The following is a 14710-nucleotide window of genomic DNA, read 5'->3' on the forward strand; positions in this document are numbered from 1 at the left end:
GTAAACATGTGCTCTGGAATGCGTACCTTAAATGTTATGAGCACTTGTTTATTACAAAGAGTTGCATTTCAAAGTACTGGTAGCGAAGATGAACAAGTGCTCATAGCTCTTGAAGTATGCATTTTGAAGCACATGTTTACTGGACATTTTTGCTTGTTTGAGTCCATAGTAACAGTTCCCAAAACAGGGACGGCAAAGAGCTTGCAGTAAAAGAGATTTGTTTCACAGTATCGAAGATCAATAATTGCTCATAGTTGGTAAGGTTTGCATTTTAGAGCCCATGTTTACGTGAGTTTTTTGTTTCGAACGATCATTCCTGCCATATCCCCGAATATTGACCATCACTTCTGAAACACCCTGGATATTCACTTAAAATCTAAACATGCGAAAACCATTTTTGCAATGATTAGTGCAGTTCACAGCTGAGTAGCCACCCATATTTGTGATGGATTTTTCAATACATTTAACAGGAATTTCCACTCATATCGCGACTCATATGTAAACAAGTACGAATATCCTGTACTTTTGGGAAAACATGGAAGACTGTTCAGCTTAGGTTAAGGTGGATTCACACTTGCGGGAACGTCGCAGTCTACGTAACCGACACGTTTTCGAACGTCAACGGTCAGAGAAATTACTGAGCATACATGGAACGTCAACGTCGAATGAACAGCGTGACGTTACAGTTGGTTCATAATATACTCAGCAGAAGGGCTTTTTCGTAGTTGATGGTCGGTCGTCATAAAATGGCGAAATTTAATTTGAAGCAGTTTGCAATGTTTGCTGCTGCCATGGCTGATGAGGAACACAGAGCAAAAAGAGCCTGGGTTACAAAAATCGAGAGTTGCATTCTCTTTACGAGTTCTATAAATATTTCAGAATGTCTAAACAACAGTTTCTTTGCCTGTTAAACAAGATACAAATGAAAACTACGAAGAAAAATTGAAGACATGCACGGGAAAACGGGCTATCCTTCAAATGTAGAAACTTAGAGATAAGTGTTGCCATCTGTTGCTGCGGACGGGTACTATCAAAATTGACATTAGTCTCATCCAAAATTATCCTAAGGTGATATTCAGGGGCGAGACAAATGTCAATTTTGATAGCCCCCCGTACGCAGCAAAAGATAGCAAAACTTATTCTAAGCTTTTACATTTGTGGGTTAGCCCGTTTTTCTGCGCATGTCTTCAACTCGAGATTTCGGAGTCCAATATCACCCCAAAGAAGCTGATGGTTTGCGTATGGTATGTCTAGATGGGCTTTATTTACATATATTTCCGCTATCCGCTGTTTGTAGTTTATTACGAATCTTATTTTAAACTTCTGCATGTTGCATCAGGTTTACTCCCGGTTTTTCTTTTCGCTATTCCATTGGAAAAAAACGTGCCTAAAGCACGTTGAACAAAGTATGTACCGTTTACTTTGCAATGTATTTCTTCAGTGTATAAAACAAAATACTTTTAACTTAGTACTGTCATACAATACATATTAAGACTTTTTCGTGATAGCAGTCAGTGGGGTATACTTTCGTATTAGTTCACACTGTTTATTATGTAAAGGTGGATTCACACTAGACGGAATGTAACCGTCACGTCGAAAGTCGCTGTAGTTCATCAAAATGGCCCATGCAGACATACTTTAGGCAAACCATCAGCTTCTGCCATGGTGATATTGGACGCCTAAATCTTTAATTTCTCTTCGTAGTTTTTATTTGTATCTTACATAATAAGTAAAAAAACTGTTATTTAGTCATTCTGAAATATTTATAGAACGATACTCCCTCTCTTCCAGCTCCTTGTAAAGAAGTTATTGAAAAGGCTGTATATGTAAGGATAATAACTGATCATTTTATATCACACAACTTGCTACCAAAAGTAAACTTCGGCTTTAAAAGTTGTTTAATAACTGAGAATGCTATATTTTATTTTCTCTGTGAGGTACTCGATGGGTTAAACAAAATGTTTCGAACGCTAGGCATATTTTTTGATTTAACAAAGGCGTTTGATTGTGTTGATCACAAAATATTGCTCCAGAAATTAGATCATTACGGAATACGGGGAGAAGCTCACAACTGGTTTACATCTTACTTTAGCAACAGACAGCAAAAGTTCATTATTCACAGTGCTGAGAATGGCTGTGACGTGGGGTACGGTCAAGTGGGGGATGCCCCAGGGATCAGTGTTGGGCCACTCCTGTTTCTTATTTATACCTAAATGATAAGTCCTCTAGTTTTACGGGTAACTCTAAAACACTTCTGTTTGCTGATGACACTAGCTTGGTAGTAAAGGATGTCGTGTGCAACACTGGCTCGGTTACAAATAGTGCAGTTCATGACGTAAGTTCTTGGCTTGTAGAAAAGAAACTAACGCTAAATCATAGTAAGACCGGGTTTTTACAATTTCTAACATACAATTCAGCAATTAATTTTACAGAATGGGCATATGATTAATGAAACTGAACAGTTCAGATTTGTAGCTGTTCAGATAAATAGTAAACAGTCATGGAAAGCTCACGTTCAGGATCTTTTTCAAATACTTAATACTGCCATTTTTACTATTCGAACGGTCTCTGAAGTGAGTGATCGTTCAACATGAAAATTTGTCTACTTTGATTATTTTCATGTACTTATGTCGTATGGTATTATATTCTGGGGCGACTCTTCCCATTCTAAAATGTTTTGGCTCAGAAACGGGCGGTTCGGGCAATAAGTGGTGTAAATTCACTAACCTCTTCTCGACCACTGTTTACGAGTCTGGGTATTTTGACATTGGCCTCTCAGTATATACATATTTCCTATTGTCGTTCTTTGTTACCAATATTAGTTTATTCCCAAGAATAAGCACCTTCGCTCGGTTAATACTCGGCAGAAATCAAAACTGCATTTGGATTGGACTTCCTTAACTCTTCTGCAGATAGGTGTGCAGTATACTGCTGCATCCATTTTCAGTAAGCTACCACTAGAACTCAGAAATCTTAGCAGTAATTCACGCGCTTTCAAATAGAAACAGAAGAGTTTCCTCATGGGTCACTCCTATTCTGTCGAGGAGTTCCTTGAAAATTAGGCTGATTATTGCTGTATTATTGATTGGTTTGACTTTTAATTGGGTTCATAATTTATTTTGTCTGTTATTGCTTTTATGTTGTAATTTCATGTACTGACACGTTCCATGACCTTGGAGATTTTCTCCTCAATTTGGTCCTACGGAACTTGACGTGAAAATAAATAAATAAAAATGTGGAATCATTTTCACAGTCTCGATTTTTTAACATTTTTTTCCTAATAGACTCTTTTTGCTCGTTGTTCCTGGTCCTCAAAAATGGTTCAAATGGCTCTGAGCACTATGGGACTTAACTTCAGAGGTCATCAGTTCCCTAGAACTTAGAACTAGTTAAACCTATCTAACCTAAGGACATCATTCACATCCATGCCCGAGGAAGGATTCGAACCTGCGACCGTAGCAGTCGCGCGGTTCCAGACTGAAGCGCCCAGAACCGTTCGGCCACTCCGAGCTGCTCCTGTTCCTCATCATCATCAAGTACAACAGCAATCATTGCAAACCGCTTTAAACTAAATTTTGTCATTTTATTACGATCTACCGTGAACTATGAAATAGCGCCTCTGGTGAGTATTTAGTGAATCAGGTGTAACGTCACGACGTTTTGTTCTTTCGACGCTGTGTAGTGTGAGCGCTCAGGAATTCCTCTGACCGTCGGCTCTCCAACACGTGACGGTTACGTGACTGTGATGTTCCCGCAAGTGTGAATCCACCTTTACAAGAGTGTATATGATATATGAAGGTGGTCTCTGTTCTTTCGGACATGTCCGAAAGAACAGATAACATTGGTGACCATGCAGCTCTCTTAGAATGAAATGATAATTAAATCAAAACCCTAAGCTGTCGACAAGCGTTGATATACACGAGCAGGGACATTTGAAAATGTGTGCCCCGACTGGGACTCGAACCCGGGATATCCTGCTTACATGGTGGACGCTCTATCCATTTGAGCCACCGAGGGCACAGAGGATAGTGCGACTGCAGGGATTTATCCCTTGCACGCTTACCATGAGACACACATGGTTCAAATGACTCTGAGCACTATGGGACTTAACTTCTGAGGTCATCAGTCCCCTAGAACTTAGAACTACTTAAACCTAACTAACCTAAGGACATTACACACATCCATGCCCGAGGCAGGATTCGAACCTGTGACCGTAGCGGTCGTGCGGTTCCAGACTGTAGCGCCTAGAACCGCTCGGCCACTTCGGCCGGCTGAGACACACATGCCTACTTAATGTACACACACTACATTCGTAGTGCCCCGGCCCATTACTGGCGGCAGACAATCTTACCGAGTCCCGTAAGAGTTCGGGCAACGCGTGTGCATCCAGCGCAGATGAAGAACGTCAATGGCCGGTTAGCCGTAACATGTCCGAAAGAGCAGGTACCATCTTCATATAGTTAAGGCTAACCACCATTGACCTCCTTCCTCTGTGCTGGATGCACACACATTGCCCGAACTCTTACGGGACTGGGTAGGATTGTCTGCCGCGAGTAATGAGTGTAATGGGCAGGGGCACTACTAGGGTGTAGACATAAGTTGGGCATGTGGGTTTCACGGGCAGCGTGGAAGGGATTAATCGATGCAGTCGCACTATCCTCTTTGCCCTCGGTGGCTCAGATGGATAGGGCGTCTGCCATGGTAAGCAGATGATTCCGGGTACGAGTCCCGGTCGGGGCACACATTTTCAACTGTCCCCGTTGATGTATATCAACGCCTGTCGACAGCTTAGGGTTTTGATTTAATTATTATTTCACTTTGGGAGAGTGGGCCAGAATAGGCGGGTACTGACCACGTCGATGCGCAGGAACTGCTTGGCGTGGTGGAAGCAGGCCTGCAGCAGCTCGGGCAGGTCGTAGTGCTCCGCGGCGCAGATGAGTCCCGGGATGTTGGAGCAGGTGAGCGGGCAGGAGCCGGTGTGTAGGTAGTCCAGCAGGATGCGGAACGTCTCCGGGTCGAACTCGATGATGGGGAACTGCCACACCAAAACACACATACACTGCACCACTGCTATGTTACGCACGGAACGTTTACATTGTTTCAAGGAAGGCGATGGTATACAGCTTTTAAATATATTTTTCTAAAACAAGATTTGGCACAATATTTGTATGCAGCCTTACTGAAACACCTAATTCGTTCAAACAACTTACCATCCTCAGGTATAAAAAAATTGGCAAGGTGCGCGTAGGTCTTGTGCACTGGGGATCCGTACAAACTTAACTGCACTACTGGCCATTAAAATTGCTACATTACGAAAATGACGTGCTACAGACGTGAAATTTAACTGACAGGAAGAAGATGCTGTGATATGCAGATGATTAGCTTTTCAGAGCATTCATACGAGGGTGGCGCCGGTGGCGACACCTAGAACGTGCTGACACGAGGAAAGTTTCCAACCGATTTCTCAAACAGCAGTTGGCCGGCGTTGCCTGGTGGAACGTTGTTGTGATGCCTCGTGTATGGAGGAGAAATGCGTATCATCACGTTTCCGACTTTGATAAAGGTCGGATTGTAGCCTATCGCGATTGCGGTTTATCGTATCGCGACATTGCTGCTCGCGTTGCTCGAAATCCAATGACTGTTAGCAGAATATGGAATCGGTGGGTTTAGTATGGTAATACGGAACACCGTGCTGGATCCCAACGGCCTCGTATCACTAGCAATCGAGATGACAGGCATCTTATTCGCATGGCTGTAACGGATCGTGCAGCCACGTCTCGATCCCTGAGTCAACAGATGGGGACGTTTGCAAGACAACAACCATTTGCTCGAACAGTACGACGAAGTTTGCAGCAGCATGGACTGTCAGCTCGGAGACCATGGCTGCGGTTGCTGCATCACAGACAGGAGCGCCCGCGACGGTGTACTCAACGGCGAACCTGGGTGCACGAATGGCAAAACGTCATTTTTTCGGATGAATCCAGGTTTTGTTTACAGCATCGTGATGGTCGCATCCGTGTTTGGCGACATCGCGGTGAACGCACATTGAAAGCGTGTATTCGTCATCGCCATACTGGCGTATCACCTGGCGTGATGGTATGGGCACTATTGGTTACACGTCTTGGACACCTCTTGTTCGCATTGTTGGCACTTTGAACAGTCGACGTTACATTTCAGATATGTTGCGACCCGTGGCCCTACCCTGCATTCGATCCTTACGAAACCCTACATTTCAGCAGGATAATGCACGACCGCATGTTACAGGTCCTATATGGGCCTTTCTGGATACAGAAAATGTTCGACTGCTGTCCTGGCCAGCACATTCTCCAGATCTCTCACCAACTGAAAACGTCTGGTCAATGGTGGCCGAGCAACTGGCTCGTCACAATACGCCACTCACTACTCTTGATGAACTGTGGTATCATGTTGAAGCTGCATGGGCAGCTGTACCTGTACACGCCATCCAAGCTCTGTTTGACTCAATGCCAGGCGTATCAAGGCCATTATTACGGCCAGATGTGATTGTTCTGGGTAGTGATTTCTCAGGATCTATGCACCCAAATTGCGTGAAAATGTAATCACATATCAGTTCTAGTATAATGAATACCCGTTTATCATCTGCATTTATTCTTGGTGTAGCAATTTTAATGGCCAGTAGTGTAGATTCAAGACTGATCTTAACCTATGTACACAGGAGACAGTACTATTTACCATACTAGAAAAGGACATGCTCAGCTGTTGTAGAGATTTTTTTTACCTAGTGTGATCTTTACGTTGTAATTAAGAAACACTGATAGTAACGTGAACTGTAAAGAGTAAGGCGGCAGGTTTGCGTACACCTCCTTCCAAATATTTTTTTTCACCTTTTGCTTTCTAAAGCCAACGGCCTTGCCGCAGTGGTAACACCGGTTCCCGTCAGATCACCGAAGTTAAGCGCTGTTGGGCTGGGCTAGCACTTGGATGGGTGACCATCCGGTCTGCCGAGTGCTGTTGGTAAGTGGGATGCACTCAGCCCTTGTGCGGCAAACAGAAGAGCTACTTGTTTGAGAAGTAGCGGCTCCGGTCTTGGAAACTGACATATGGCCGGGAGAGCGGTGTGCTGGCCACATGCCCCTCCACATCCGCATCCAGTGACGCCTGTGGCCTGAGGATGACACGGCGGCCGTCGGTTCCGTTGGGCCTTCATGGCCTCTGTGGGAGGAGTTTAGTTTAGTTAGTTTGCTTTCTAAAAGCTTCTGGGTCTTCCTTCTCAATTCAAAAAAGTATTACATGTAGTAGTCGATGTTATTCATTACAAATAATGTATTTGCTGCAATTCTTGTCGCAAACGCTAACATCTGGAATGTTACCCCAGAGGCTAGAAATCTTAACTGTCAGTCTGTGTCAGAAAGTAAACACAGATTATACCCTGTAAGTTTCTGTTGTTCTGTTATTGGTGTCTCTGGTCAGAGTTACAGGACGGACTTTGACTGGAATCTCGGCGATAAGTATAAACTTATGTCTTCCCCCACGTTCCCACAGGGCAACTGTCATATCCGAATACCTCACAAAACTGGAAATTGTGCGATTCGAACACTCAGCAAAATGGAAATCCACAATGAAGCCCCTTCCGAAATTTGTCAGGTGCTGATAACGCTGTCTTAACGAGTACGTGACATCTCCGTGTCTCTCACAGTGACCAGTCAACATCTGACGTTGTTCACACCCCTTACATATCTTACCAAGCCTGGTAATAAAATTAAAAACCCGAACAACACTAAATGCGTTCTGATGGCCGTTCTATCTGTCGCATAGAATTGTAATTCTAATTATTTTCATACCCGCCGACGGTGTGTACTTAAACGAAATTACACTGACATTTGACCATGTCTTCTGAGTGTTTCACATTTTTAGTCAGGCAGTTTAGTAACTACATGTTCCAGCACACGTTACTCTTTGGCAATTGGTTTTAAATAGAGATTAATGGTTCTGTTGACCACGGAGTGAGAAACGTCTTCCAAACGAGATCTGCTCAAGAAATTCTGGGACTTTGCCCACAAAATTTTTCTACGCTTATCTTTTACTTATTGCGCATTGTCTCCTTCGAAATACTCTCCTCCACAACTGATTGACCGCTCCAAACGCCGTTTCCACTTCCAGAAGCGCTATCTGCGATTTTTCTTTTATCTCGTCTATCGTTGAAGTATTCATTCTTTCAACGGGGAAATAAAAAAAGTCCGTAGGGACCAGGTCTGGAGAGTATGGAGGATGAGGCAGCACAGATTTCGTTCTTTGTGCAATAGACACGCACCAACAGGGACTAATGCGCGGGTGCGTTATCGTTATGCGAGAGCCATGATTTGTCTCGCCATATTTTCTTCTCACATTTTCTCGCAGGCGTCGCAAAACGTCCCGATAACAGTTTGCCCCCGTGACACAAATTCATAACGAACTAATCCAAAGTCAAATAAAACTATCAGCATGGCTTTGACATTTGACCTGACCTGACGTCTGACAATCTCTTTTTTGTCTTGGAGAACTTCTCCCGACCCATTGTGAAGATTGACCTCGGCCTCAACGTCATAATCGTAGACCCACGTCTCACCACCAGTTATGATTCTCTTAAGGAACATTTCGTTGTCATTTGCGTGATCCAAAAGCTCTTCACAGATTGCGATGCGAAGGTGTTTTTGGTCTTGACCCGTGAGCCGTGCGACGAACTTGGCGGCAAGACGATGCATTCCAAGATGCTGTGTCAGGATTCCGTGACATGATCCAACTGAAATGTTACATTCTTCTGCAATCTTTCCGACAGTCAGTCTTCCATTGGTAGGCACAATTTTGTTGACATTCCAGACATGAGCGTCTACGGTAGACGTCGAAGAGCGTTCTGAACGAGGGTCATCTTAAATTTCCGTTCGGCCATTTTTAAACTGTGTGAACCATTCGTAGCATCGAGTACGGCTTAAGAACTCACCACTGTACGCTTCCGGCATTATTTGGCGTGTCTCCGTAAAGGCTTTCTCGAGTTTCACGCAAGATTTAATGCAGACGCGTTGTTCCTCTAACTGTGCCGTCGCAAATTTGCATACTGTGCGACACAATGTTCTACTCAATACAGCACTGAACAATAACCAACAGACGTACAACAATGAAACTTCCGGCAGTTACGCATTAAACACAGGCGTGTGCAGGAATGCCAGCCACATTTCGCTCCAACAGACCATTGATGCGAAATTACGAATGTTCCGGAATTTTTTGAACAGACTTCGTATACATGTTCAGTGTCAATATATTGTGTAAAAAAAGTATCAATTTTTCGTTACCATTAACTGTTTCCGACGCTTTAGTTTGAAATTTGGCTCAAAGGTGTCTACAGCTTTCGTCTGTAGTGGTACAAAAGCGCACGACACCCTGCTACATGTTGCTTCAAACAGCAAGGTTCAAATGGCTCTGAACACTATGGGACTTAACATCTATGGTCATCAGTCCCCTAGAGCTTAGAACTACTTAAACCTAACTAACCTAAGGACATCACACAACACCCAGTCATCACGAGGCAGAGAAAATCCCTGACCCCGCCGGGAATCGAACCCGGGAACCCGGGCGTGGGAAGCGAGAACGCTGCCGCACGACCACGAGCTGTGGACAAACAGCAAGGTGTAGTACAGGTGAGCTCGTCGTTGGGCGCACCTAATCCAGAAACACACACGGAGAGCAATGTTTAGCCACATACGAAAAAAGGCCACAGCTCAGATGTTCATGTAAGGTATGTTGTTGTTGTGGTCTTCAGTCCAGAGACTGGTTTGATGCAGCTCTCGTAAAGCTGCATGCCCTCGCGAAAAATTACAGCTGTAGTTTCCCCTTGCTTTCAGCCGTTCGCAGTACCAGCACAGCAAGGCCGTTTTGGTTTGTGTTACAAGCCCAGATCAGTCAATCATCCAGACTGTTGCCCTTGCAACTACTGAAAAGGCTGCTGCCCCTCTTCAGGAACCCTACGTTTGTCTGGCCTCTCAACAGATATTCCTCTGTTGTGGTTGCACCTATGGTACGGCTATCTGTATCGCTGAGGCACGCAAGCCTTCCCACCAACGGCAAGGTCCATGGTTCATGGGAGTGGGGATGTAAGGTATAAGGTGGACTAATGATGTCACATTGTCACCAAATTTCACCGCGCCACTGTGGATGTGTTACAAGATGGGAAAGTGACCACACCCTTTCTTACCCATATTCCACCCTTTCTTTTGACGTATCTGAGACAGAGGTCAGAACCGCGTCTCCCAACGTTGAAATCATGCACTTTTCTTATGGGCAGCTGGGGAATATATTTCAGGCATACCGCCGCTAGGAAGCGACGCGAAAATCCCTCACGACATGGCACAAAGGGCTTCGATGGAATCACACTTTTTCTCGGGGCGTTGATACCCATGCATTTCGGAGTTGAAAACGACAGTCCACAGTGTGATGAACAACAGGACGACTTTCTTGACAACATTCGACACTGCTGAGGCCTCTTGGACAATTCAGTCGTTCTCTAAGGCCATCATAGGGATGTAACCCCATCGAACGTGATCGCACCTCTTGTAGTGCGACCGCAATTTTTGCTCTGGTTTACATGATGGAACCACCAGGGGCCATCCAAATCCATTCGACAAAATTGGAACCTCATCCACAGTAGCAAAGGGTGGTTAGGTTTTTTCAGCCCTCCTGTGGCCTGCTAATGGAGGGGTTCAACATTTACAGGTGTGTGAATAAAATGGCAAAGAGGCCTCCAGCTCCCCCCCCCCCCACTCCCCCCCTCCGCCACCATTTCGGCAACATCCTCTACGCCACTCACACACCTTTGAAATGAAATGGCTCTGAGCACTATGGGACTTAACAGCTATGGTCATCAGTCCCCTAGAACTTAGAACTACTTAAACCTCACTAACCTAAGGACAGCACACGACTCACACACCTTTGTTGAGCATGTTAAATACCTACCTATCAGAAACTTCAACACCCATTCAGCTGAGACATGTCTCGGGACTGCTCTAGCGTCTAGCGTCTGTGGGCAGGAAATCCCACCTGAGCGGGTGTTAAGGGGTTGTCTGCCGTCAGGCGCTATAGAAGGCACAGGGTATAAATCAGCTGGTGGGTGTTGTAGTCTGTCAGGTACATATTTAACATGCTCAACAAAGGTGTGTGCGTGACACTGAGGGTGTTGCTGAACTAGCCAGGGGGGGGGCTGGGGGGGGGGGGTGAGAGGGAGGATATTAGAGGGCTCCTTCGCCGTTTTTTCATGCACATGTAAATGTTGCACCTCTCAATGATCATGCCTCAGGAGTGCTGAGAAAACATAAACACCTTTACTGCTTTGTGCTTCGGATCATATTTGAATTTTTTTGGATGGTCCTTGGTAGCTGTATGCCAGAGCAAAGGCAAAACCACAGAGGGGTGTGGTCATGTTCAGTTTCTTACTGAACTGGCCTATGTTTTGCTGTTCATTTCTCCTTCCTCTGCTGGCACTTCTGCCTACACCTTCGCTTTATTTCTGCTGGAATCATTTTCTTCTCTATGAAATCTTTCTGTTCCCATTTGCTCTTCCTTTGTTGTCCTTCGTCCTTCACCCTTAGCCTTTCTCAATTATCTTTTGTTTTCATGTACTTTCTTTTTTTCCCTCCTATTTACTCTTCCTGTGGTTACTTCTCTTATTTTCTGCTCTTTCCATTTCTCTCTCTGCTTTCTTTGTAAATTGGTTTGTCTTACTTATCATACTATTTACTCTTACTATTCTATAGACCAGGGCTTCCCAACCTTTTCAGCTGGCGGATCCCTTCTACAGTCGAAAATCCATGGCGGACCCCTAGTCAGTCAAGAGCACAGTAACTTTAAATTTCAGAGCGAAACCCATGGGAACTGAAAGCGTCTTAATGCAAGTGCCATGTACCCAATGACCCCCCCCCCCCCCCCGAAGTATCAATAGTCTTTGGAGCTTCTTGTGATTGTTCTTCCTTTGGTCGTCCTCTCTCCTTCTTCATTTCACTGGAAACTTCCCTTGTTGTGATGGCGATGGAGAAACCGCACCCTTCTTCAATGATCCCGACTTCAGCCACGGATCGATGTTAGAAGTAATAAACTAGTCAAAAATCGACTTATGAAATAGGCAGTGCACTGACAAGGCAAGTTTAACATTTAACGATGCCTGGGGCCGCATACGTGCCATTGAGCGCTGTGATTGGTCGACAAAGCTCGCTCCGCGCTTGCGTAAAAGGTTTCAGCGCATCTAGCGCCGTGAGCCGGGGCACAAACGACCCCCGAATTGTTGCGAAACAGTCGATCAGAGAAGCCGCATTCTCCGGCATTAAACTGTGTATGTGTTCTCACTTAGGAACCGCAAAGGCTGCTTGGGGATACGACCTAAAGTAAAAGTAATCATATTTTTCACACGAAAAAATAGTCATGAATTTGATTTTCACATTTTTATTCAATAATTTTACTCATTATTTTACACGATTTGGTGAAAGGTGGCCGCGGACCCCCTAGAAAGAGCCGGCGGACCTCTAAGGGGTCCGCGGACCACACGTTGGGAAGCCCTGCTATAGACCATTTTGTTTAACACTTGCCACTTGTTCATTTCTCTAATCTCCTACAGTCCTCGAGTATTTTTAATTCATTTTGCCTCATTATTTACTAAGTTTCTGCGGCTGTTCTATTTGTGTAGCAATGTTTCCTTATTGAAAAGACTTTTGGCACACAAGCAGAAACGTCATCTCTACCACTACAGACTGCAGGCGAAAGCGACTGACCTCGGTCTGTGCGAGCTTGGCGCGGTCCACCTTCTGGGCGTCGGCACAGACGCTGAGCCGCGGCACGGCCAACTGCGGGATCTGCGCCTCCTTCTTGTCCTTGTCCTTGCCCTCCTTGTCTGGAAACAAAGTAAAAATAAAATCATGTCACATCAACGTTCTGTAATGTGAAAAACCAAAGAAACTGGGATTGCCATGCGTATTCAAATACACATGTATCTAAACAGGTAGACCATGGCGATGCGGTCGGCAACGCCTATACGGTATAAGACAAGTGCCTGGCGCAGTTGCTACAATGGCAGGTTATCAAGATTTAAGAGAGTTTCAACGTGGTCTTATAGTCGGCGCACGAGCGATGGGCATAGAACCTCCTAGGTAGCGATGAAGTGGGGATTTTCCCGTACGACCACTTCACGAGTGTATAATGAATGTCAAGAATCTGGTAAAACATCAAATCTCCGGCATCGCTGCGGCCGGAAAAAGATCCTGCAAGAACGGGACAAACGACGACTGAAGAGAATCATTCAACGATATGAGCTTTCGGAGACGAAGGCCCACTCGTGTACTCTTGATGACTGCATGACACAAAGCTTTATGCCTCGTCCGGGCCCGTCAATACCGACATTGGGCTGTTGATGACTGGGAACATGTTGCCTGGTCGGACGAGTCTCGTTTCGAATTGTATCGAGCGGATGGACATGTGTGGCTATGGAAACAACCTCATGAATGCGTGGACCCCTGCATGTCAGCAGGGGAATTTTCAAACTGAAATGATAATTAAATGGACATCCTAGCTGCAAACAGGCGTTGATGTACTTCATGTTGAAAATGTGTGCCCCGACCGGGACTCGAACCCGGGATCTCCTGCTTACATGGCAGACGCTCTATCCATCTTAGCCACCGCGGGCACAGAGGATAATGCGTCTCCAAACATCTGTTAGGCGCACTACGAATGTAGTGGTGTGGACATGTTGGGAATGTGGATCTCAGACAGGTGTACCAGTTTCTTTGGCTCTTCAGTGTTTGTGTTCTGTAGCGGTGCAAATGCGTAAAATAATTAATCAAAATGGCTCTGAGCACTATGGGACTTAACATCTATGGTCATCAGTCCCCTAGAACTTAGAACTACTTAAACCTAACTAACCTAAGGACAGCACACAACACCCAGCCATCACGAGGCAGAGAAAATCACTGACCCCGCCGGGAATCGAACCCGGGAACCCGGGCGTGGGAAGCGAGAACGCTACCGCACGACCACGAGATGCGGGCAAAATAATTAATCAATCATGGGAAATAATTCGGAATAGAAATGAGATACAGCTGTGTGTTTTAGATAAATATTGTAGGTGGCAAGGAGGGTCACATATTGCTATTAATGGCCGTTGGCTGGAACGTAACTCTTAAGGCATTTTGGAGGTAAAAGTGATTTTTTAAAAATGGGACCCTGATATTTGATTCAAGATTTGAAAAGAGCGGCAAATTTTACGTATAAATTGATACATTATTCAATGTCACGGCTAATTCAATGAAGCAAATACGTTTTTAGATCTAATAGGAATTAATTTAGAAGAGAGCGGGAATGCAGCGAAGTACAATGCAAGATACAAGCTGGAAGGGGCATCCCGAGGGAATCAGAGGCGAATGGACTCATTTAACGACTTCTAAACCAATGATCTAAGCTTTAGTTATGTTTGTTCTGTCTTGAAAATGCCACAATAGCGTTTATACGCTGTGATGTATTGCCAATAAACAGGTAATTACAACTTACAGTTTAAATCTCTGTTTACGCTTTCCAAATCCGACGTCACAAGTAGAGGCTTCCATGAAACAAAACTCAACCTTAGAATGGCTTTCGATAATTACCTTTAAAATCTTGGTTGTTGGTAATGATACGTGACCCTTATTCCTCTTTCCAGTTTGCATCTGACAGTGTATTTTGCTGT

General features: G+C 44.8%; 1 protein-coding gene and 1 pseudogene across 1 annotated transcript in view; one reads left to right on the forward strand and one right to left on the reverse strand.

Moving 5' to 3' along the window:
- LOC124716738 overlaps positions 1–14710 on the reverse strand; it is a 105067-nt gene that overhangs the window by 19196 nt on the left and 71161 nt on the right. The window contains exons 4-5 of the mRNA XM_047243281.1: positions 12768–12886; positions 4853–5035 (exon numbers count right to left, since the gene is read on the reverse strand). Of these exons, the coding sequence (XP_047099237.1) occupies positions 4853–5035; positions 12768–12886 (302 nt within the window). The remainder of the gene's footprint in view (positions 1–4852; positions 5036–12767; positions 12887–14710) is intronic.
- On the forward strand, positions 6879–6996 carry LOC124717648 (annotated as a pseudogene).

Source organism: Schistocerca piceifrons, chromosome 9 (assembly GCF_021461385.2).
Source record: "Schistocerca piceifrons isolate TAMUIC-IGC-003096 chromosome 9, iqSchPice1.1, whole genome shotgun sequence".
Lineage (NCBI taxonomy): Eukaryota > Metazoa > Arthropoda > Insecta > Orthoptera > Acrididae > Schistocerca > Schistocerca piceifrons.